The 24,881-nt window shown below is 41.9% G+C and overlaps 1 protein-coding gene across 1 annotated transcript in view; it reads right to left on the bottom strand.

Moving 5' to 3' along the window:
- FBXO36 (F-box protein 36) overlaps positions 1-24,881 on the bottom strand; it is a 55,820-nt gene that overhangs the window by 9,613 nt on the left and 21,326 nt on the right. The window contains exons 2-3 of the mRNA XM_075004186.1: positions 22,882-22,990; positions 8,883-9,055 (exon numbers count right to left, since the gene is read on the bottom strand). Of these exons, the coding sequence (XP_074860287.1) occupies positions 8,883-9,055; positions 22,882-22,990 (282 nt within the window). The remainder of the gene's footprint in view (positions 1-8,882; positions 9,056-22,881; positions 22,991-24,881) is intronic.

Raw genomic sequence — 24,881 nt, 5'->3', positions numbered from 1 at the left:
TTTTTTGTTAGACTATTAAGACTAATAAGACTGTTAAGAAACCAAAACCAGCTACTCTTTACGCTAATGTTGTAGATGAGGACAACTGCTCTCTCCCTGAAAGGCCAAGGAGAGTTGAGAAGGAAATGAGGGGCTTTTACCCGTGCAGTGCTAAATAGCCTCCAGGCAGACCACAGGGGAGGGAGAGCACATTCATGGGCTCGATGGACACTGCTACCAAAAATTTCTGATTAGAGGTGCAGGGGTGCAAATACACCCACAGTGGAGTACCCATAGGAACACTACTTGAAGAAGAACATATAGGGCTATACTGTTTGCTGAAGTTAATGGAGCTGTGCCTGTTTATATCAGAAAATTTGGCTAATGTTATTTACAAATCACATCAAAAACATATATACATGTATTTGTAATAAAGAAAAAGGGCCAAATATATTTACTTTTGTTGTTACACGGTCAGACTCTCTGCGGTTAGATCAGATTGGCTCAATGCCCCTATGTAACTGAAAGATGCTTTCATAAAAATTGTGAGCAGCTCATTTCTGCAGATGGGTTGTTATTCTTAGGCCATGCTTTCCCCTTTTGAATGGCTGCATAAACAGAATGGTTTGGAAACAATCACATTGGCCATTATAGCACAAGCAGAAAGAGAAAACAAAGTTATTATTCAGATATGATACAACCAAAGAGTAATATACTGACTCTGATTCTCCCTTCGCACAAGTTTTACAAGGTTTAAGTTAGTACAGTCCCTCTGTAGTTAATGGAAATGCACTGATGTAACACTATAAATTGGTTCCAATATCTGTTCTACCGCTGATCTGTGGTAGTTGTATTATCATCATCATATTACATGCTGGGTTGTCTGAGCAAAATGGGAATGCAGGAATTATGGGAAATACTACTTCAAAGAACCCGAAAGAAGAAAAAGGGATGAATTTTAAAAGCTTTCCTAAAACTTCTGAGTGTTATAGTTCTCTGTTCTGTTGTGCCAAGGAAATTGGTAAGTGTATTAAACTGAAATTATGGGAGACTACCTTTTAGTATTTCATATGTAATAGATAAAACATACATGGAAAATCTCAATTCAGTATTATTTTCTTCTTTCAGTTCTAATGGATTTCAGAATAAATAACACAACAGCCAGCTCAAAGTGTTAGAAATTTTGGTGAGATTATATTCTCTATTACAGTGGCATAAACCTGAAGTAACTCCACAGAACTCATGGAATTACACTGGTATGAAACTAGTGACAGAGAGATAGCCGTGTTAGTCTGTAACCTATGAAAACAAAAAAACAGTCATGTACCACTTTAAAGACTAACAAAATAATTTATTAAGTGATGAGCTTCCATGGGACAGACCTACTTCTTCAGACTCAATATATAGAGCACAGAGGTCCAACAATTGTTATCAGGGTTGACAAATTAGAAAGGAAGGAATCTTACTGCAAGAAGCCTCATTGCCAACTTCATCCACATATCTGTTCTGGAGATACCATCACTGGACATAACCATGTTAATTACAGAATCACAGGCACATGCTCCTGTTCTTCAACTAACATCGCATATGCCATCATGTGCCAACAATGCCCACACACCATGTATATAGGACAGACTGAAAACACTCTTTGGGTGCGTCTACACTAGCAAATACATTCAAAATCCAGATCGAAAGAGCGAATTCTTTCAAAAGAACCTGCGGAGCATCTACACACATGATGGTCTTTCAAAATTAACTTCGAAAGAACTCTGTTCTTTCGAAGTTGGTCCTCCCTTCCTGGGATGGGAAGAGCGCCCTCCTTTGAAAGATTATTTCAGAAGAGTGCATATGTAGATGCTCTGTGGCCCCCCCACTTTCAAAAGAGCGGGTCCTCCATGGCTGCGATCAGCTGGCAGGTGGCAGTGAGACTCCCAACACAAGCGGAGCTCTATGGCTCCAGTGTCTGGCTGCATTTCAGGACATAGGCTCCCAGAAGCCCTCAGGCAGGAAGCTGAGAGCATGCAGGCAGCAGGGAGCACACTTTGCTGCACAGCTGCTTCCTGTTACAATGCTCCAGCCAGCCCTGAGCCCTCCTCGGCACCATGGCCAGTGCCCCCAACCCCTGCCCACCCCAGGGACCCCCCAAAGAAACCAGGGAGCCCTCCCAGGAGGGGAGCCACAGCCCCCCAAGCGCTGGGCCCCCTTCTGGACCGATGCTGAGGTACGGGACCTCCTTGCCCTCTGGGCAGATGAAGACATCCTGCACCAGACGGGTCCGGCGCAGGAACGTGGTGGTGTCCAGCGCCTCGCCACAGGCCTCACCGGCCAGGGTCACCCCACCCAGACCCCAGACCAGGTGAGGTTTAAGGTGAAGGAGCTGCACCAGGAATACTGTAGGGCCTGGGACACGTCCGGGCGGTCAGGGGCAGCGCCCACCTGCTGCCCCTACTATAAAGACCTGGACTGCCTCCTTGGGCCCAAGGAGGCAGGACCCCCGGCGGTGCTGCTGGACACAATGGTCCTGGCCTCAGAACAGGAAACGGGGACAGAGGAGGACCGTCCTGGACATGTGCCCGGCACCAGGCGCCCATGGAGGCTGGACACCACCTCTGATGATGAGAGCTCAAGCAAGGGGGCCCTCATCATCGACATCCCATCTGGGCCGTCCAGCCGGGCCCCATCTGTCCATACCTCACCTGACTTCCTGGAGGGACCCACAGGTAGGTGGCTTGCACACCAGCCACCCTGGGATTGAGGAAGGGGCATCCGATCTTGCCCAGGGTTGCCGCACCCCCCACCACGAGCCCGCCATCCTGGGGCCTGTGGACTCCAGACAGCCGCATTCCCTGGGCCTGGATGGGGGGCTGACTCACGGCGCTCAGCACCACATGGGTGGGAGAGCACCACAGACTGGTGACTGTGGAGGGACCGGGGGGCAGCATGGGGAAGCCTGTGCCCTTGGCACCCACGTAGGGAACCCCGGGACATGGGCATCACAGGGCACCCGGTTGGGTGGGGCACAAGGATCAATGCTTGGGACTTATGGCCCCCCTAGTCTCCCCTTTTGCCTCCACAGCTCCCTTAGCCAGCGGCCGGACCAGCCCCACCACCAAGGGCTAGGGGGAGCTACCCAGACCCTGCAATGTCCCTGCAAGGGCCCACCACTGAGCCATCCGCCGGTACCACCTGGGTGAGGAGGAGGATACGGGGGAGGCTGCCCACACCACAGCACTGCGGGACCTTTCCAGCATGCTGCGAGAGTGGCTGGAGGTGGAGCAACGGGCCTTGGACCGGGTGGCAGCCAACCTCAACACCCTGACCCAGGCCATGGCCGGCCACCTGGCCCCGACCACCACCCAATCACGACCCACTCCCGCAGCTGCCCCTCCTGCCCATGGTGCTTCCTGCTCCTGCTCTTTCAAAAGAGCACCCTGTATGTGTGGGCACTCTCTTTCAAAATTGTGCTGGGAGGCCTTTCAAAATAACGGATTGAAACTTCGGTCCCTCCGACGTGTGTGGACGCTCCCTTTCAAAAGAGCATCTTTCGATGTTCTCTTTCGAAAGACATTCTTTCAAAACAGAGCTGTAGCGCAGACGCACTCTTTGACAAAGAATGAACGGGCATAGAAGAGACATCAAAATCTCCAAATACACAAACCTGTCAGACAGCACTTTAATGGAGTGGGCCATTCTATTAAAGACCTGAAAGTTTGTGTTCTACTGAAAAGGGACTTTAACAACCATTTACTGAGGGAATGCTCGGAACTCACATTCATAGTCAAATTAGACACATTAACAAGTAGTTTGAATACGGATGGCAATTACCTGACTCATTATAACGACTCTTACATACTTCGATGTTTTATCTAACTCTTAACTTTCCCACTCCACACACACCCCGCCGTCCCTCTGCTCTTCTGATTTGCAAACCTTGATAACAATTGTTGGACCTCTGCTTTATGTATTGAGACTGTGCTGGTAAGGCTATGATCTGAAGAAGTGGGTCTGTCTCACAAAAGCTCATCACCTAATAGGCTATTCTGTTATTCTTTAAAGTGCTACATGACTGCTTTTTTGTTTTGGTATGAAACAAGCTTAAGTGTGAGCAAACTGGACTCTAGTTACAGAACAATAATCTCAGAAATGTTTATCTTCATGTTTGCATCATGTATATAGCCCCCTCTTGTGGTTATTTTAAATCACAGAAATAAGTAATATTTTTACATTACAATAATTGCCTTTGTAGAGCCTTTTAAAAATCCACAAACAAGGTAAATACAAGAAATCTACTGAGCCAGTGATGGAAAATAGTATATTGTAGGTTTCAGTAAATAATGATATTTTAAAAAAAACCTCTTGAAGTTCTTGAGTAGTGGTGTTCATGTTAAGACACTGCAGTCATTCCTTACTTAATTTGATATTACAGTTTCTTTTACGCTGTCTTTATTTAAAATATTACCCAGTAAAAATGCAACAGTGATAATATTTAAAACTGGCCTTAAAATTCACTTCGATACTAAATTCTGGACAGAAAAAGATATTTATGCTTAGAATAACACGGCGAGAAAAAAAACAGGAGCATGCCAGTAATTGAAAGTGAATGTATTTAAATGTGTACAGATATTTTGGTCGATAGTCTGGGTCTTTGGCAAGAACAAGAAGTAGAAAGCGTGCTGTAGTAATAATGGGATGGGGGGCAAAAGATGGTATGCCGCAAGAGCTACCAGTAGGAATGCTAGATATTATCTAGGAGTTTTTGCGGGATACTTGTGGCCATGTCACTTAGCCAGAATACTTGGCAAGGGCTTGAAATGAAAGGATGCAGCTACCTATTTCTTTACCTTGGAAAGGAAGAACAAAGCTCTGGGTTGATAAGTTACTAATATGGTTGGGAAGGAAATGATAAATAAATTTACTATTGCTGTGAGATTATAGAGCACAAGGACCACTCCACTGTAGTGCTCGTAATCAAGGCCTCTTTCTCAGAGAAAATGAGGGGCAACCTCCTGGCACTGTCCCCACCCTAATTATTGGGGCCAGTGATCAAGACAATGTATAGTGTACCCAGGTGAAGTACAGTACAGAGAGGTAGCCGCGGGGAGGGATAGTTCAGCAGTTTGAGCACTGGCCTGTTAAACTCAGGGTTGTAAGCTCAGTCCTTGAGGAGGCCATTTAGGGAACTGGGGCAAAACAGATTTAAAAAAAAAAAGAGTGATGTCCTGTCAAGAGGGCAGGGGACTGGACTAGGTGACCTTGTGATGTCCCTTCCAGCTATATGAGATATGTTATTCTGTATCCTAACAAAACAAAAAAGCAATCATGTAGCCCTTCAAAGACTAACAAAATAATGTATTAGGTGATGAACTTTCACAAAGCAGACAAAGGCTCATCACCTAATACATTATTTTGTTAGTCTTTGAAGGGCTACATGACTGCTTTTTTGTTTTGTTAGGTTAAGCATAGGACAGTATCAATGCTCACTCTCCACTCCTTGAGGCACTGTATGTACATGAGGCAAAAGCCTCCAGAAGCTCTGGTTGGGCTGATGAGTCTACATCATTACCTCTATTGCTTCCCCCACTTTACTGTCATAACTGAGCCCAATGTCCATAAAATATTAAGATGGTATAGAAATCTAAATTCCTCTCAGCTGACAGTCTGTGTATCCAAAGGTGAAGAAGAAAGTTGACTTCATAAAAGAGAAGGCCTAAATATCATCGTCATTGTCAATAACCATGGGCTCAGCGCCCATTGGTGTCTGATGCCTCTCTCACGGTTTTTTTCCATCTTTCCCTATCCAGTGCAGAGTGGCTTAGTTTCTGTAGACTAGCTCTGCACTAATCTACTATTTCATCTATCCATTCTCTGTGGGGTCTGCCTCTCCCATTCGAACCATCCATTATGCCAAATACTAGGGTCTTGATTTTTCGTTTGTCGTTCATTCCGCAAATATGTCCAAATAATTGTAGCTTCTGTTTTATAACCTTCTGCAGCAGGTTCTCTTTTGGCTGCATCTTCCTATATAATTCCTCACTGATGACCTTCTGCATCCATCCTATTCTCAGGATCTTTCTATAACAACAACAACTCCTTTCGAACGCCAATATTTTTCTTTTTGAATCTTTCGTTATCACCCTTGTCTCACATCCATACAACATGCTGCTGAATACACATTTTCCAGACGCCCAGCTTCGTTCTTAAGCTAATTGCTTTGCTTTTCCAGATCTTATCCATCGCCTTCAACTCGCTCTTGCTTTCGCTATTCTAGGCGCTATTTCCTTCTTACAGTCTTGATCATACGTTATGTTGCTCCTCAGATATGTGAGCTTCTCTACATTTTCTAGTTCAATACCATCCACACGGATCTTCCTTCCTATTTCCTTGTCTCCAAATACCATTGTTGTTGATGTGCTGACTGTCAAACAACAATATGAATGAAATCTGATGCCAGTACAACCAAATGTTAAAAGATGCCAGCTCGGACGTCGCCCGGATAAACAAGGTCTGCGATACCAATTGAGCAATCGGGGTTCGGTCGATAAGTTAGCTACTGAAAGAAAATTACACCTAACACATATGCTATCCATTGGAACATGGAATGTCTGAACACTGTGGGCAAGTGGAAAATTAGAGCTGCTTCGGAAGGAAATGGAGAGATATCGATGTGATATACTTGGACTGGCAGAGATGTGTTGGATGGGATCAGGAGAGATATACGGTTGCAAAGTCATTTGGTCAGGAGACAAAATGAAGCATGAAGCAGGAGTTGGATTCATTCTTAGCAAAACAGCTAGAAGAGCATTACAAACCAGTGAATACAAGAATGATGGTCGCGCGATTTGAAGCAAAACCGTTCAACATCTCAGTCATTCAGGTGTGTGTGCCCATGTCCAACAGTACGGAGGAAGAGATTGAGCTATTTTATAAAGACTTGACAAAGATGGTGGAGGAGATACCGAAGAAAGATGTGTTGATCATCAGAGGAGATTGGAATGCAAAGGTTGGAACTGATAATGAAGGTTGGGAGAAAGTCAGGGGAAGGTTTGGATATGGAGAAAGAAATGAATGAGGTGAGAAACTGTTAGAGTTTGCTACAGAGCATGAGATGGTGATTTGCAACACGAGATTCCAACAAAAGGACTGTAGGAAGTGGACATGGTGACTGAATGATGGGAAGTCCAAGAACATGATAGACCATGATTTTGATAAGAAGAAGATGGATAACATCAGTACAGCAGTGCCGAACCTTCCAAGGAGCGGATATAGACTCAGACCACAGTCTAGTGATTGCAAACATCAAGATAAAACTCAAAAGAAAATGTAAGACACAGTTTAAGAAAAGAAGAAATGTGGTGAGGCTATGTGAGGAAGGCCTAAATACCACTTGATTATATGGTCCATATGACATCACACCCTCACAGTGAGTGCAAGATGTAATACTGACCATATAATCTGATATTACACATCAACTCACAGTGTTGCAGAGACTCATTGTTTTTAGTACCCTGAGTATCCTGTGTCTGCAATGGTCTGCTCCCTCTCTGGCCTATCTATCTGCTCAGGTCAGCTTCAGACCAGTCCCCTTCTGAGATTAGAAGAAACCCGTTTAAAGTTTAACTCAAAATAATTACATGAATGTTGAAGTCCATAACACAAACACTAGTCCTTCATAGAGACTCAAGGCCAATGTTGTCAAGGGTAGGCCCCCGACTAAACCAAATTTCTTGAGTTAGGACATTAAAGATTATCTAGTTGCAAACTGCCACAATAAAACTAGTCAATCCAAGCCAGACAGTCCTGTTCTGGCTTCCCTCAGACCTGTTCCCAAGTAAAAGCTGCCAATTTTTTTTAACAGGCCTGCTGGGGTCTAACTGGCCTCCGCCTGCTGCCAGCTCTTCTAGACGCCCAAGGAGCAAATCTCACTGGTTCTCTTTGTAACTGCTCTCTAAGCAAATTCTCTGTTTTTCCCTTCCAGCAAGGTGCCTTCTTAGGGTAGGAGGTGCCAAATTGGTAGGGCCGCTGGCAGGAGAAACAAATACCTGGTAAAGCCCCTCATAGTTCCTTATAATAAGAAAGTCCCCTCACTATAGGTAAATTAGCCTAAATGCACAAGAATACAGCATTATGGACAATAATTAAGTTTTGAATATGGCTGGTTTTGCATACAAACTGAAAATTTTGAATTGCTAGTTGTAACTGAGATTACATTGTTTCAGATTCTAGCTTTAGTTGCATTATCAAAAGCCCACTGACATGACCATGGCTGCATCAATATTTTTCTTAAAAATATTTCTTTCCATGATTTCTTTAAAGTTGAGACTCTCCATTACAAATGCTTTTGCTATACCAACCAGTGTATTATCTTCTATGGAGCCTGATCTTGCACTGCTGAACAGGTGTAACAACAACAAGATCTTAAACATGCTATGAAGCATGGGTCCAATCCTTCTCAAAATTCATGCACCATGACCACTTATATGTCAACAAATATTACTGTATGACCCCAGCAGGGGGCACTGAAATTTGAGGCCATCTGAGTCCCACTGCCTGTGAAGGGAGGCAAAGGTAAAGTCCAAGGGCTTCAGCCCAGGCAGGGGGCTTGTAACCTGAGCCCTACCACCAGGGGCTGAATCCCTGGGGCTTTATATAATGCCTCAGGTGGTGGAGCTCAGGCTTTTGGCCTGGGCCCCAGGAAGTCTAAGCCAGCCATAGTGACTCCATTAAAATGGGGCCTCAAACCATAGTTTGAGAGTGGCTGAAATACTTAATATTTGTAATAATATTTATTATCTAAATAAAGGGACACATATGTAAAGGATGTGTGTGCTAAAAATAAACTAAATCAGGAGAATGTGCCAAAGCAAACTAATATTTAAAATAAGTTGTAAATAATTTTTTTTTACCGTTTTAAATCTGTGTGAAACTTGAGAAAGCCTGGCAATATCTTCAAGTTCTAGAAAGGAGATGATATTCAGGAGCAATGGGTCAGGAAGTCGTTCCAGGAAGTCAAAGTTACCCCGGCACAGGTTGAAGATGTGTTCCAGAATGTTGGCCCCAAACACTACAGCAATTTGAACTGTGATTTAAAGAAACCCAACAAAGAAAGAGATCTGTAAATGCCTTTATGTTTCCTCCAGTTTTACGGGGATAATCTTTCATGTATCTTCAAAAGTTGGAAGTACTCCAATTTCAAAATTAAGCAGATACATTTTTGATGCTTTCTAGATAAGTAGAATTCAGAAAAAACTCTTAGCATTAATAATATAAAATATTTTAGTTCTGGTCTACATAGAGTGCAACCACAAGCATCCATGGAAGTCTTCCATAGGGAGGCTAGGATATGGCTCAAAATCTGGATATTGACCATCATAGTTCCAACTGTTGTCCAGGCACTCCTGAACTTTGATGTCAGCAAAGCAGCAGCAAGACAACTGAAACATGTTGTCTTCAACAATCTCATTTTGTACTGATAAGAGATATTAAAAACACATTTTTTATAATGTGCTATGACACTAACAAGTAAATTTAGAAAACAATGAAAATTGCATTCAGCTTTAAAACCGTTCCAGCTTTGCAATTTTGTTGCATCCTTCCTGTGCTTAAACAAAGTAAAATATCAATATCTTCTTGAATGTACAATTTGTTTATTTCATTTTAATATTGTCTTTATTAGTTACATGTAGTACATTTTGAAGTTGTGTTTTGATTAAGATCTAATTACAAGAGCTCTCTAATTCAGATTTGGAAAGATGTTCACAATGGACTCCCCTTTTGTTTCAAAACATAGCTGTTTTATTTACAATTAACAAAGTCAAACAAATCCAAATTAATTTTCTTCACGACTGAGATATAGTTCTGCTAAAGAAGGAGTGGTACATGTATCTTCTTGCATACGTCACACTAGTAAAAATATACCACTAAAATAATGGAAGCTAAGAGATGAAATTCCCAACAGCCATTTTAAACCATCATCTGCAAATGCAGGATTTTTCTTTTCAGTATGTTTTAAGGTATTTTGTCTAAGCTAATTTTAAATTATGCAAGTTATGAGACATTCACTTATTTTCTTGAAATGCTCTTCCAAAAATGCAACAGATCATACCATTAAGAAATATTTTCTGATATTCACCCCAATTCTTAATTGCGTTCTTTAAGTCATACTGTACTTATACCTCTTTGCATCATCTCAAGTAATTCTTTTTCTTCGACGGCATTGACATCCTCTTTTAATACCTATACCAGGTATGACCCTCTTTGCCACTGTTTAAAACTCACTCTGTCAATCTTTCCTCCTAAATCAATCCCTCCAGTTTTTTTAAATTTTGTTTTATTCTTCTCTCAATTTGATCCATATTGCCTATATGATCCTCATACTTAGGCACTTAGCAGCAAATGCAGTAGAGCAGACAGGGCTGCCCTGGGGGTGGGGGGTACAGGGTATGGGGCAACCCCCCACCCCACCCTATACTCTAGGATAGGGCCCAGGGCAATCCTCCCCCTCCTCTGCTTGGCCCGCACCCTCCTTAAGCCCAACTTGCTGAGGTGAAGTGGAGCACAGTGGGCTAGCAGAGGGCAGCAGGGCAGAGTGGAGCAGGATGCTATATAGCTTTGGCTTCTGTCACCATGGTGAGTGGGTGGGAGGTGTTGACCCAGGCTGCTGCCCTGCGCCAGGCCTCCCAGGTAATCTCACAGGTCCTCTCCAGAGAATGGCTGAGGCAGCTGCTGCAGGAACCCCCAAACCATGGGGCCTGGAGCAGCTGCCCCAAACTATCATAACACAGGGTGGCTCTGATAGCAGAATCTCAGAACTATGAACACCAGAGTTACAAACTGACTGGTCAACCACACATCTCATTTGGAAATAGAAGTATTCAGTTAGCAGCAGTAAAAGTAAATATCATACAATATAGTACTGCAGGGGTGTGCAAACTGGGGGTCACACCCCCAGGGGTGTGTGAAATTTCAAAAGGGGGGGTGCAGTACAATAGGCTCCCTGCCCTGTGGGGGCCCACTGTTGCCTCACTGCAGCCTCTGTCAGCTCAGTAGTGCTGCTTGCCTCCTTCTGCCAGCTTCATTGCCTTAATGCAGCTTTGAAACTTTGCTACGAATTACAAAAATGCAGTCTTAACCATCTTAATTTAAATAAAATAAGAACAAAAGAAGTTTCCTTACCTTATCAAATATTTTTAAACATCCTCTTTTTCATAAAACAACATGAAATCCTGTGGCACCTTATAGATTAACAGATATTTTGGAGCATAAGCTTTCGTGGGTAAAGACCCGCTTCGTCAGATGCATGAGTGGGGAAACCCCACCCCCCAGGCATCTGACAAAGCAGGTCTTTGCTCACAAAAGCTTATGCTCCAAAATATCTGTTAGTCTATGAGGTGCCACAGGACTTCCTGTTGTTTTTTAAGATACAGACTAACTTGGCTACCTCTCTGATACTCTTTTTTATAATAATTTACATCAACATCATAATTTATAATACTATGGGGGAGCAAACTTTTTATGCCGGGCCCCGTTTTTGGGTTCTGTCACTCATTTTGGTCCTTACTGCTCCCCTCCCCCGCAGGGGCTCTGCAGCCTTGTCACAACCTCTCTGGCCTAGGCTGACCTGTGCTGCCAGACTTCCTGCCCCCTATGGGGCCACCATACCCTGGGAGCACTATAATCATTTCCCATCTCCCACTTTGAGCAACCTGGGAGGCACGTGCAGAAAAGGCAGCTGCGTGAGGGTAAGCTTTTACCAGAACATCCTCTTAGTTCAACTTCCTAATGTAATTATGTTGATCTTTTGTTTTGTTCTTTTGTTTAACTTTGACCGGGAAAGGCTGGAAGAGGAGGGAGGGCTCTTTAAACAGCAGGGAGGTGTTGGTTTTGGGTTTTTTTCCCCCCTTTCCTCCAAGCTGGAGAGTGAGTTGGACAGGCTTTTGAAACCTCAAGATTTATACACACACAGTTTATACACACACAGAGACACGCACGAAGCACTGTGTCTCTTGAAAAATTTTGTTACTGTTTTTATGTATGTATATTCGCATTTATATGGTGATTCCTGAAGTTTTTACACCCACCACATCTGCAAGAGATGCAGCAAGGACTGTCACTCTCGTGTGGGTCTTCATAGTCACAGTAGACGCTGTAAATGAAGTCCTCAATTGAAACTATAAAGGGTGCGATCCATAGTCTATGCAGACTGAAGGATGCCTACCTTACATTCTACATACTTATTTTCTTACCCTTTCTGAAAGTCTTCCCCCCACCCCCCCAGTCAAATATAACTGAAATTTCCATTGGTTTGGATTTTATTGGACAGATCTGGAGACTCCAGCTAATTGCAGAGCTGAAAAGGGGGGCTCAGCATAAAAATTTTGCTCTACCTTGTAGTACAGTTTTTATGTATGTTATTATAAAAAAAGAGGATGTTTGAAAACATTTGAGAAGGTAAGGAAACATCTTCTGTGCTTGTTTTATTTGAATTAAGATGGTTAAAAGCTGCATTTTTGTTATTTGTAGCAAAGTTTCTAAGCTGCATTAATGCAATGTTCAATTGTAAAGTTCAGAAAGAACATCACGTTTTGTTCAGTTACGAACATTTCAGACTTACAAATAACCCCCACTTTCAAGGTGTTCCTAAGTCTGACGTTCTATCCTATTCTGTGGGCTCTCGCTATAACCATAGAAAGAAGGACTATTACCTCCCTGCTCTGTCATGTCTGAGTAGACAGCCCAACATTTCATGAATTTTTAAAGTGCATATCACACTGCAAGCTCAAGTTTAATTTGCTGTCCTCTGTCCCCTATAGGCAACTGTTTGCTTTGCTGCCTTCCAAATACTTCAGTCCCATTTAATATCTGTAATTTGGATTACTGTTTGCTATTTGTGTTGTTTTGCATCTGCTTCATTTTAAGGCAAAATATTGTTCTGACTTCATATAGTGCTACTGTATGACGGAAATGGAATAGTGCTTGTTGCTAGGGATGTAAAAGTTTAACTGGTCAACCAATATGTTTGATTCTTAACAATTTCTGTAAATGGTTAAACTGTGCCTTGGTTCCCAGCTGCTGCCCCTGCATTCCAGGGATCCTTGTTGCCAGCCCTGTGTCTGTGGTCCTAGCAGCACGAATCCCTGAGTGTGGGATGGCAGCAGGATCTGTGGAAAACATGTGGTTGCAGCAGCACTCTCCACACTGCTAGTCCCCAGTTAAGCATTTAACTGTGTACATGGTAGAATTTTAATCAGTTATATGGTTATTATTTTTATGTTATTTATATCCCTACTTGTTGTTCAGTATCACAAGAGCCATCCTTTCAATGAAGGTCCTGCAGGACTGCTCCACCTCTATGTCCATGAGCCACACACTATGGAGCTGTGAGTCTTGTGCAAGCCCTAATGACATATTTTTGTTACTAAATCAGGAAACATATAAAATAAAAAAAAAAATGAAAAAAGTTTTCTAAAATGAAAAATAGTTCCTTTTTACAATGCAAATAATGTTCTGTTCCTGAGAAAAAGGCTATTATTGAGTTACAATATACTCAGGAAAGTGAAATACAAAAAGAAAGAGGAAGAAAGAGAGTTGTTCTAACTGAAGACAAAGTAAGGGAGACTAGGCTATAATGCTAAAGCTGTATTAAGGCAAGACATGAAAGCTACATCACTGTGATGGTTCTTTCAATGATCATGTATGGAATGCCACCAAGAGTGGAACCAAAGACAGGGAACATTGAGCGGATATCAGTGGAGCTCAGGAAGATCAATCTGCAAACCAAGCTGGCATATATCATGAGTTTTGGAAGAAGTCTATAAAAATCATTGACCTTGAATAAAGAAAATATAAAACAGAAGAAAAAGGAGAAAGAGAGAAAGATTGAATTTTAAAGTATTTTTAGAATACTCAGAAAAGTTTTTGAAACAATAAGTTATGCTCAGAATAGCTGGGAAAAGATTCTGTTCATTTGTGTGCTACAAGTCAAGGGAAGCTATTTTGTATAAAAATAATTTCCCTTTAACAAAGGCCAGTATTCAAGCCAGTACATGTCCTAGTTATTGACTATCCATAGAAGGCAGCATGACTTACATGTCAGCATTCCCAGTGGAAGTCATTCATAACGCCAATATACTGGTTGTGTGGGATCAGGGATTGTGAACCCAGGTTGGAAGGTGCTCACACAGTCCTCAAACTTCAGCAACCATTCAGCAGCAGCTGGGATTCTGAAGTAGTGGACCTAGCTCACCATAAGCACAAAGACACCAGTCAGAGAATTCCCACACTGACTACTGTCTTTATTTGTGACTCTGTCACTGACATCTAGTTCCTAGCACCTGACTCTGGCTCCTCACCATTAGTCCTGACCATCATCTCTCTGACTACTAGACAGGATCACTTATGTCCTGGTCTATGACAGTTTTCTCAGACTACCAACCCTAGAGTGAGGTCCAGTTTGGTATGGACCAAGGGGAGCTCCCACTAACCCAAGAATCCCTGCCAGTCCATGGGCAGGTTACCCACCAGCAGACAGATTATGTAGTCATTCAGGTGTGGATCACAGTTGGTTGCCAAGAATCAGGCGCTGCAGGCACAAGTCCATCAACTTATTGCAAAGAACAATGTACTTTGGGCCCTGTTGGTTCCATCCGCCCCTGAACTATGACTTCTTGTCCCCTTTTCCACAGTGCTTCAGTGGGTACTTTCCAAACTTTGAGGTTTTGTGAACCAGTGCTGCCTCTTCTTTTTGTTTCACCATCAAACATTGTTGAAAGAAGCCAAGACAGGCCTCACTGTCAGCTTGCTGACTGCTGAGGCACTGAACTAGGTCCTTCCCCTGTTAGAAGTCAATATTAGGGTGGTATCTTGCTAGGACAGAGGGCAATATCAGCCATCTTTGATATTTCCAGAGGGCAATATCAACCATTTTTGGTGATCTCTGTGCTTCTTCTGCTAAGGCTACCTTGCAGAAATTCCAAGAAGGGTCAGGTATGGCTATTCCCTATGCAGAACATTTCTGCTGTTTTACCTCAGAAATGATGCAGCCCTACTTTTCAGTTCTGATAGGGCCTCCTGGATAAGATCAAGGATGCGTTGGCTAAAGCTAAAACCCCAAAGGATCTGGGAGCCTTTATCAATCTTGTCATCTGGATCAACAATCAGTGTTGTGAATAGTGTGAAGAAAGAAGACAGGCAGTGGCAGACTCTCCCCCACCACTATTGGTTCCTGTTCCACAAGTTGAGACAATGCAGGTCAACCTGGACCGCCGACTGCTCACACCTAAGGAAAAGGGTCATTGATGATGTTTTAACCCATTCTTCTAATTTAGTGGACCAGGTCACTCTATCTCTGATTGTTCCATGAGGACAGCATACTGAAAAGACCCATCATAATTTGGCACAGTTTAAAGCCATTCATGCCTCTCATTTCCCCCGACCTTGGGTATTTCTTCCATAATCTTATCATTCTACTGGCAGAACAGCTTAACTGCAGGAAGGAGAGAGCATGCAGTGGAACCCCAAAGTCACACGCCAGGGTAGTTGATCCAACAGACTCATTCACTGATTCCAAGCCTCAACTTCCACCCCAGCACAGTGATTTTGCCAGTGCATTTGAATGGAGAAATTCCACTTCTTCACAAGGATTAGGACTGACCAATTAAACTGAAACTGGGAATAAAAAAAATCCCATTTGATCATATTTATGTCCTTTCTGAACCTGAACTGATCAACATTTGCACCTACTTTCAAAAGAACCTAGCCATAGGTTTTATTGCAAGTCCACATAGGTACCTGTCCTCTTAGTTGAAAAGAAAGATGGTATCCTCCACGCACCGAATCAGTTCGCCATTAGGATCTGGTACCCCTCCCTCTAATTCTTCAATTACTGCACTGCATGGAGGCTGCTTTCATATACACAAAACAGAACTGCTGAGGTCCACATAGCTTCAGAGACGATGAGTGGAAGACTCCCATTTGAACCCACTGTGGACATTTTGAATACCTCGGGAAGCCTTATTAATGACATTTTCCAAGATATTCTCAACCAATCTATACTGGTATACCATCTACATTAAGCCAAAGAAGTATGTTTTTGGTCAGGTCTACATTAGAATTCTTAATGTCCATCTGATCTCCTGAGGGTATTGAAACGGACCCTTGTAAGGTGATGGCAGATCTTGAGTGGGCAGTTCCACAAAACACTCAAGAACTACAGAGCTGCCTGGGATCTGCAAAGTTATATTGGCAATTCATTCTGAAGTTTTCAAAGCACATTTCACTCCCTCATTATTCTACTTCACAAAACTAGTAAGTTACTCTGGTCTCCCAGGGCTCAACAGACCTCTGAGCAATTGAAAGCTGCATTTATCTCCACTCACACAATAGCTCACCCAAATACCATAAAAGCCTTTACCATTGAAGCTGATGATCAGGGCAGTACTTTCCCCGAGACACAGCCCACAGCATTTACTATAACCTTGTGCTTTTTTTACTCCTGGAAACTCACATTCATAGAACAAAATTATGAGATTTTGGAGAAAGAATTCCTTGCGACCAAACTGACCCTGAGGAATGGGGCAACTATCTTAAAAGAGCCTAATAACTTGTCCATAAGAATTTACAATATTTGCATAAGGCCTAAGCCCTCAACCAGAAGCAGCTCCAGTGGACCCTGATTTTCTCATGTCAAAATTCTGTAAACTCTCATTGTTCGGGAACCAAAAATAGCAAAGCTGGTGCTGCTCTGTCCCAGATGGCAGAACACTACGCTGACATGGTGGGGTTGAAATCCAAAACCTCCAACTTCTTGTGTGCAGCTTCACACGAAAAGTTGTTTTCTCCTCATTCACACACAGACAGGCCATATCATAAACTGAATTAAGAGTTCCTGGGCCATTACCAAATTTGCCACTAAATCAATCTAATTACCTTTGAACTTTTCTGAATACACCCAGTGTTTCATGTACTGTTATGATTTCTAAAGTCCCATTAACAGAATGTATTTCCCCACTGCTCTGCTCCCTAACCCACACCAATACATGTTTAAGATCATAACAGATATGTTGCCCAGGAGATCCTTTATGCCATAATGAAGTGGGGTTAAATTCTGACATTAGATTGATTGGGAGGATTATGGTCCCAAAGAATTCCCTTTGGAGCCCATGGAAAATATCTACCTCAGAACTCAGTAAATCCATCCACAAGAATCATCCTGGAAAACACGGCCCCTAATGGTTGGAGGGCCCCCATAGGTTGATGGAATCCTTGCACCAACATTCACCACCAGGCAGCTCACTGGGATCATCAGGGAGTGTGGGCTGTTGGACCATAGATCTCCACAGGCCCAACCAATAAAGACCACAGTTGAAGAAGATGTCTGCTTCTAACTCTGGGTTTGATTTTTGGCTCTGGCCTTTGGTTCAATCCCTCACTCTGACTCCATTGCTGGCCTGTAGTTCCTGAATCCAGGTCTGATCACTAGGTCTGGCTGTAAATGTACTAACCTATGACACTAGTCTAGAATGCAGCAATATACACATTTGTAGGTCTGTTCATTGTGTAAAGCCAATGGACCCGGGCTGTCAGTCAGTGGGATTGAATCAGGCCTTAGGGACTAAAGCAACATGCCTCTACTGTAGGAGCTTAAAGCCTACTGGCCCTTTGCTAAGGCTGGAGAGCAGACTTCAATCTCCCTTTTAAGTGCCACTGGGTTACAAATGGAATTCCAGGTATCTATGTTTTTATATTCTGATCATCATCACAGTATCTAGCTGTTATATGCATCTGGAACATAGTCAATTGTCTTCACTTTGATGTAGGTTAAAAACTGCAGTAGGCTCTCATGCCAAGAATGTTTTAATTAAATATAAGGCACGGTCAGAGAAGTGGGTTTTGCAGTTTCCTAAGATGAAAGTTCTGAAGTTCTTGAGCATCCTAATATATTCAGGAAAGAGTTCCAAGGTCATGAGCCAGAATAGTGTAGTCCATGAGACCAGGTTGCAAGATGCAATTATAAGGACTGACTTTCTTAATATTTAGATCATCTATAACAACCATATGTTTAGGAATAGGTTTTAAAAGCATTATGCAGGATTTTCAGGCACAAGGTATAGGAATCTGGGGAAACTCCTCTCTTCTCTGAATGCTATGTGGCTCAACATTGACAGCTGCTCAATTTTCTGATCCTGTTAAAATATTTTAAGACCACAGACTGATCACGGTACAAGCTGAAACTTTCTAATGTGGAACTCTCTCATCCAGCAAACTCCATAATCTGGCATGATTTTAGTGAGCCAGATGACCACTAATTATGGGTGTGGCCAAGTTTCCTGTGGTCCCATAAAGTTTGTTTACAGACACCAGTCCTGGCTCTCAGTGTTCTGTGCTGTTATTTACCTGTAATTTACTCCAAACTTTTCTTAGAGCACAGCAAGCAGTGGAAGTGTTGATAATGCTGCTAGACAAGTCTGACCTCCCATGGTCTGGTAAATTCTCTTGTTCAGCACCTGTCAGGTCTCAAGGGTGCCAGACTAGAGAGGTTCAACCTGTATTAATATTGTTATAGCTCTATTTTTCAGAATTCATCTAAGAAGTTGTAGGTTATCCCCTACTGTAATCCTGTTTTTAAGAAAATTCCCTTAGTTAATACTGTAAAGGTGCAAATACAAAAACAAAAGTGCTGGATAGCCCATATATCTAGACTGATGCATGACCATGAGCCAATCTTTTATTAAAAAAAAGTCAACAATATGCATCCACGTCATGCAAAATGGTAAAGCAGAAGCCTACAATCTGCTCGTTTGGCTGCTTCAATAAAAATTAGGTTTTATTACAAGATGGCAAGTTTCTTCCTACATGGAGGTATAAATGTACTAACATGTGAATTGTTTGTGGATGCTCTCAAAATGTATTTAGCTGCATTTATTTTTATTTCTGTAAAAATACCTATTATATTATTTCTGTAGCTGGTGGTGGCTTATTCATAAGGGTACGTTTGAATCCAAGATTCTCCTGCCTATGAGCAAGTGATAGTATTTGGTGACTTGTACCAGTTGTTCACTCTTTCTGGAACTGAAATAGGTTCTCTCTCCTTCCCTTGGGATGCAAAGATCTAAAAAGTATGCTTTATACAATCTGTGCATGTACAGTGACATCGTAAACCAGTACTGAAAAATTGTAAAAACTTACTCAGTCACCAGATTTGATCTTCACTCTGTCCATTATCACTGTGATGATTATGTGACAAATAAAAGATCTTACATAGTTGTCAAAACTATTCTAAGCATATGGATAATTGGTATTTTAGAAGACTTCATTTTAGGGTATCAAAATTAAAAAAAATATGTTTAGAGGTGTTTCTCCCAGATTATGTTAAGAACTCATTTTTTCACTGGATTTTACACAATAATGAAGATTTGATAGTGCTGCCTCCTATATGAATGTTTGTTTCTTTCAGTGTTAAGAATTGCAGGTTTATTCATATGGTTTACTACTATGAGCATGAGCACTGGATCTGCTCATAGACTGGTATGCACATTTGTTATTACTACAAAAACTACAACAACAGAATCAGCCTACAAAACCTAAACGTGAATGTACATGGTTGTAACTGACTTTTGTTATTACACGGTACAGTTTGTAGACTGTAACAGAAATCTAAGTAATCAGGAAGTTTATTTTAACATGATTACTTCATAGGATTTCAATTGGATGCTTTGAATGTCTGCATGGATTAATAGCAGGCATAATGTTTTATTTGCAAGGGAATATATGTTTGCTTATAGAATAAATCATGTTATACTGTTACAACACTTCTGTGAACATCTCTAAGCACTTTAACTTACATAAAACCCCATAAAATTTAGACTAACTATGAGAAGGCAATGCAAAATGCTAATTAATTCTTAAAACTAAATATAAATTTAGCTACTGGCCTGAAGGTGTGCACTTTCAGCACAATGTACTGCATACACTTAGGATCAAATCTTGTCCCTATGGAAATCAGTGGGGATTTTTGCCAATGAGTTAAATTGAAACTGACTTCAGCACATATATCAATAGAAAGAGTTAGATTCCTGTTCCACTAACAGTTTTGGCAGCAAAGTTTTGAACAATGTATGAATATCTGAGGAAAGCACCAGCAAGACTCATAAGCCAGGAGGTGAGAAAAAGATGCAAAAAGGTCTGAGCATTTATGTCAGACAGCAGGAGAGGTAATCTGGAGTAGTTCCAAGACTGTTACATATCCGCTTTAAAATATAATAATAGTTAACATGATTCACAAAGAAAAATCTGGTATATAAAAAAGTGACCGTAGGATAATTATTTTTAGAAACAGGAATAAACCATTTTACAGTAAGAGGAGCAAACTGACCTGGGCTTCAATAGTACCCACGTGATGAAGCTCCTAATCATCAGTAATGCTATTAAAAAAAAGCATACAAATACAATACAAATTATATCGCAAGATAGAGCCTTCCTTGAGTGAACTTAGAAATATTTTAGCAACACTAGCAATACAAGGGCCAAAGGAAAAAAACTGCATATTTTGGGAGAGATTTAAATGTTTGAACATGCCACATAATCCAACAGAGATGTTTCACTGTGACATTAAGTAAGTATCAAATGACACAGAAAGGTTCCAACAATAGAGTGACACAATGTCTTGTCATTACATATGTATAGGTCATCTGGAGCTGAACAAAAGCTTACTTGGCTGCTAAAAGAACAAATTATATTTGTCCAATAAATCATTAGGAAATGTCACTAGAATTCAGCTGCGAACACCATTAGTAACCTCTGTTAGGAAACAAAGGGGAGAAAATGTCCACTCATCATTCATATCACATTTCCTAGAAAGCTTAGGTAGCTTTAAAAATTGATATTACCACTGCCAAGTTGAAACACTGTGGAAGACTACAGCATCTGAAGAAACAGGGATATAAACATCAGCAGTAAAAGAGCTTAATATAGTGTAAGGATTTTTAAGCACTTGCCAATGATCCAAGTAGCTATCAATTTTGTGCTATTCTACTGCAAATTTATCCTGTACAGACAACCAAAAAAAGAAAAAAACACATTAAACATTACATTTAAACTGAACTCATCTTAATAACTTAAACAAAGCTGATCTGTGGTCTTTTCTTTCAGTTTGAAATTGATATACATTACCAATTGCTTTCATCTTTCACCATGGAGCTTGTGTTCCATCACTTGGAAGTGACATGTCTTTATAGCTCATCATTCAAAAATATGATAAATCTGAGGATACCATCTGTAGCCAACATATGCATGTGCATATCCATGACACAAGAGCATCTAACCAAAAAAGTGTCACAGTTACCAGGTAACTGTACTTCTGATTTCTCCTAGTCAATTTGGGTATGTCTATAGAGGGATAAAAAACCCCAGGGGCTGACCCGTGACAGTTAACTCAGGCTTACTAGGCTTGTTCCTCACGGCTGAAAGAACTCTTTGTATATGTTCAAGTTTGGGGAGGAGTGTTGAGGTCTGAGACCTTGTGAAGGTGCAGGATCTCAGTCTGAGCCCAAATGTTTGCATAACAAGTTTTAGTCCCAGTGTCTAAGCCAGCTGACCTAGCCTTTCATCCCTTTGTTTGCAGACATAACCTTTGAGTGCATGTCTTCCCCTATCTTGGGCCTTCAGCTTTCACCTCTCTTGGAGTGAAATCATGAGATTCTCCCACTCTTAGACAAGGATTTGCACTGCATTTCCCTGATGATAACCATGGTTACCTCAGCAGGTCTGATTTAGATTGTATACATATAGAGCTGGAAGGGACCTTGAGAGATCAGCAAGCCCAGTCCCCTGCACTCACAGGAAGACCTATCACCCTGCCTGACAGATTTTTTTTTAAATATCACCTCCTCCAGAACCTTGAAAGGCCCCCTCAAGGATTGAGCTCGCAACCCTGGGTTTACAAAGCCAACATTCTAAACACTAAGCTACCCCTCTACCCAGAAAAGCATGTGCTAAGCACACCATCAGTGGGACTGTAATGTAACACCCATAGGCAGAACCAAACCTGGGGCCACTGGAGCTCAGTACAGGCACCACTACTGCTTGAGCTAATAGCCTGTTAATTCTGGAACTATGACCAGTGGTGTCCAATGACCAGATAGCCATCTTTAAACAAAGTATTGTTTATGGAGAACAGTGGGTTTTTTAATCTATTTTCATTTGCAAACCTCCTGAAAGACTTCAGATGGAGGTGGAGATCAATTTGGAAATCTTAGGCATTACCCGCAGACTCCACAAGTTGAAACCTCTGTCTTATTGTTATGATAACCTGTCCCAGACCACTTAGACATAGTCTTCAGATTCTGAAGAGCCACAGGTTGAAAACCACTGATTTAGGACCAAAGTATTTTAGGGGACAAGCTCCTAGAATAAGCAGACTATAACATATTTAGTTTAAGAAGGACCCAACAGCTTCAGACTTTGCCACAGGATCTGTTTCTACATCCATGACAGTCTTTCTCCCTGTGATAGCTCACTGAAAACTCCCCTCTTGGAATCATTTTAACTGTTTCACATCCCTTTAATCTCTACCTTCCCAGTCTTGGCAAAGCAGCTGTGAAATTATTGTGGGAATCTGAAAGCAACATCTTCATTGATAGTAATATTGTCATTATCTTGTAATTTCCCAGCTAGGATTTGTTGGAAGAAAGCTAGTCTAGAGCTGTCGTGTTGCCTTCCTGCATCTTTTTCCAACAGCCCCTCATTAACTAAAATTTATACCTTCATATTACAAAGCTCAATAGCACAACAGGAGCTATCTCATTAACTGGTCACGTACAATATAAACTTTCAGAGCCATGTTTGTAGAGTATACATAGCAATTCCACCTCTGCCACAACAAGTGTATAGCTTTTTCCTAAGTCTTACTCTGAAGAGATGGATCATCCAAGAAGTATTCATGAGATTCTTTAAGTTCCCCAGGCTTTGCTTCACGAAATTCACTTCTAAGAGAGATTTTCCACCATCTGAAAATTACCTGTGTTTGAAAAGAACATAGGCAATAATTAATGAGCGTCAAATACTAGTGAATATTATACTATTAAAATTAAGGATTAAGGTTATATAATGAGTATTTCATTTCTAAATATAACTTGTAATACTGGATCAGATCATATCTTCATCCCAATGGCCATATCTGATGCTTCAAAGGAAACAAAACCACAACTACCTTAATGTACCTAGACAAGGGTTAAATGCTGTATATCCAGAGAATATTCTTTTTTATCCTTGCACGATAACTTTTTATGCCTTTAAGCAAAAGGTTTAATTAATATCTTGACTTATATAAACTACAAACATTGTTTTTCATTCTGCGTTTAGCAGCAGATGTGTGTACCTGTAAGTGGTTCCCCCGACGGCCGGGTGGCCTAATAACTAGGCTCCTTGCGGATCCTAGAGGCCTAGGGTGTAGGTCTGCAGCCCACCCCAAGTGCTGTATCTTAGTTTGGGGCATGGCCCCAACAGTCTAGCTTCCCCTCTGCGGTGGTGGGGGGTGTTCCCTCTGGGGTTCTTCCCCCACTCTGCATGGGGAAGGGTTTGGAGGCTTGTTCCTCTGACAGCTAACTTGGTGGTGGCTCTGACCCAGGGCCTGCACATGCCAGAGTGAGCTCCTGCCCTTGGCTGACCAGCCCCAAACTGGGCTACTTGCTATTCTCCTTTTTTATACTGCCTCCAAGCCTGACACCAGCTGCAGCTAAACTGGGGTGGGGCTAATTGGGCAAACAGGCCCTGTTTAACCCCTGCCTTGCCCAGCCTTCCTCTCCCTCGTTACAGTACCACATCATAAAATTATATATATATATACATATATAAAATGAAGAAGTTCTGTTTACATATTCAAAATTAAAATTTAAACTAAAAATGGTGATTATAATTTGATAATGAAGGGCACTGATGAGGAATGGGAGTACAGTTTATAAGATAAGTGTTGCCATTTAAGCAAGTTATCAACCGTAAAGATCAAAAATGAAAGAGTTAAGTCTTGCCCTTTAAATTGATGTTTTTCTGTTTAAAAGTTGATACACCTTACTAAGGCTGTGTCTACACTACAAGATCAATTAGAATTTAAGGCAGGTAGCTCGATATTACCACATGACTGTCTTCACTGTAAATACTGTTAGCTTAATTTAGGGAGTACTAACATTGATATCATAATATCATCAGCACCTGCTGGGTGCAGCATCAAGCTGGAATTCAAAAGTTCCATTAAAGACTAGCATGGGAGCACCACGTCTTAAAACCAAATTTATTAACCTTCAGAGGTGTCCTGTATGTAACCCAAAATGCCCCACAGTGCTCCACTCTGGCTGCTGCTCTCCAGGTGTGCAGGAATTAGGTAACAGAAAGACTGAATTTCAAATCGGGAACAGGAAGCCTGTGGCTGTGGGGTCATGTTTGCATGAGAGCCTGAGAAATGCCCTTCTTTGCTATTAGTGCTGTGAGCACATCTACTCATTACAAATAGCCCCAGCACTGAGTTTGTGGTTCTGTCTCTACACTTGGTATTTTTTCCTGTGCTGCTTGGTGCCAGCTGCTGCCCCACTGCACCATGTGGCAGCCAGATTGTTGTGGGGGTTGTGTTTGCATAAGAGGCTAAGAAACTTCTTCTCAGTGATTTACATTTGTGCGTGAACTCCCCTCCCTCCCCCACAGGTGCCACGCAGTCAGGGTCTTTTCCGCACTCAGCCACATCACATGGGTAGCTCCTGACCCAATAAAAGGACATGCCTGCCATTCGGTGCTGACCATGCTGCCAGGCAGCACCATGTCCTGGCTTGCGCATGGTTAGGTCTCTAAGGCTACGTCTACACTAGCCCAAATCTTCGAAATGGCCATGCAAATGGCCAATTTGAAGATTACTAATGAGG

Source organism: Carettochelys insculpta, chromosome 10 (assembly GCF_033958435.1).
Source record: "Carettochelys insculpta isolate YL-2023 chromosome 10, ASM3395843v1, whole genome shotgun sequence".
NCBI lineage: Eukaryota > Metazoa > Chordata > Testudines > Carettochelyidae > Carettochelys > Carettochelys insculpta.
The sequence above is the reverse complement of the archived record's forward strand: the minus strand, read 5'-3'. Positions and strand labels throughout refer to the sequence as shown.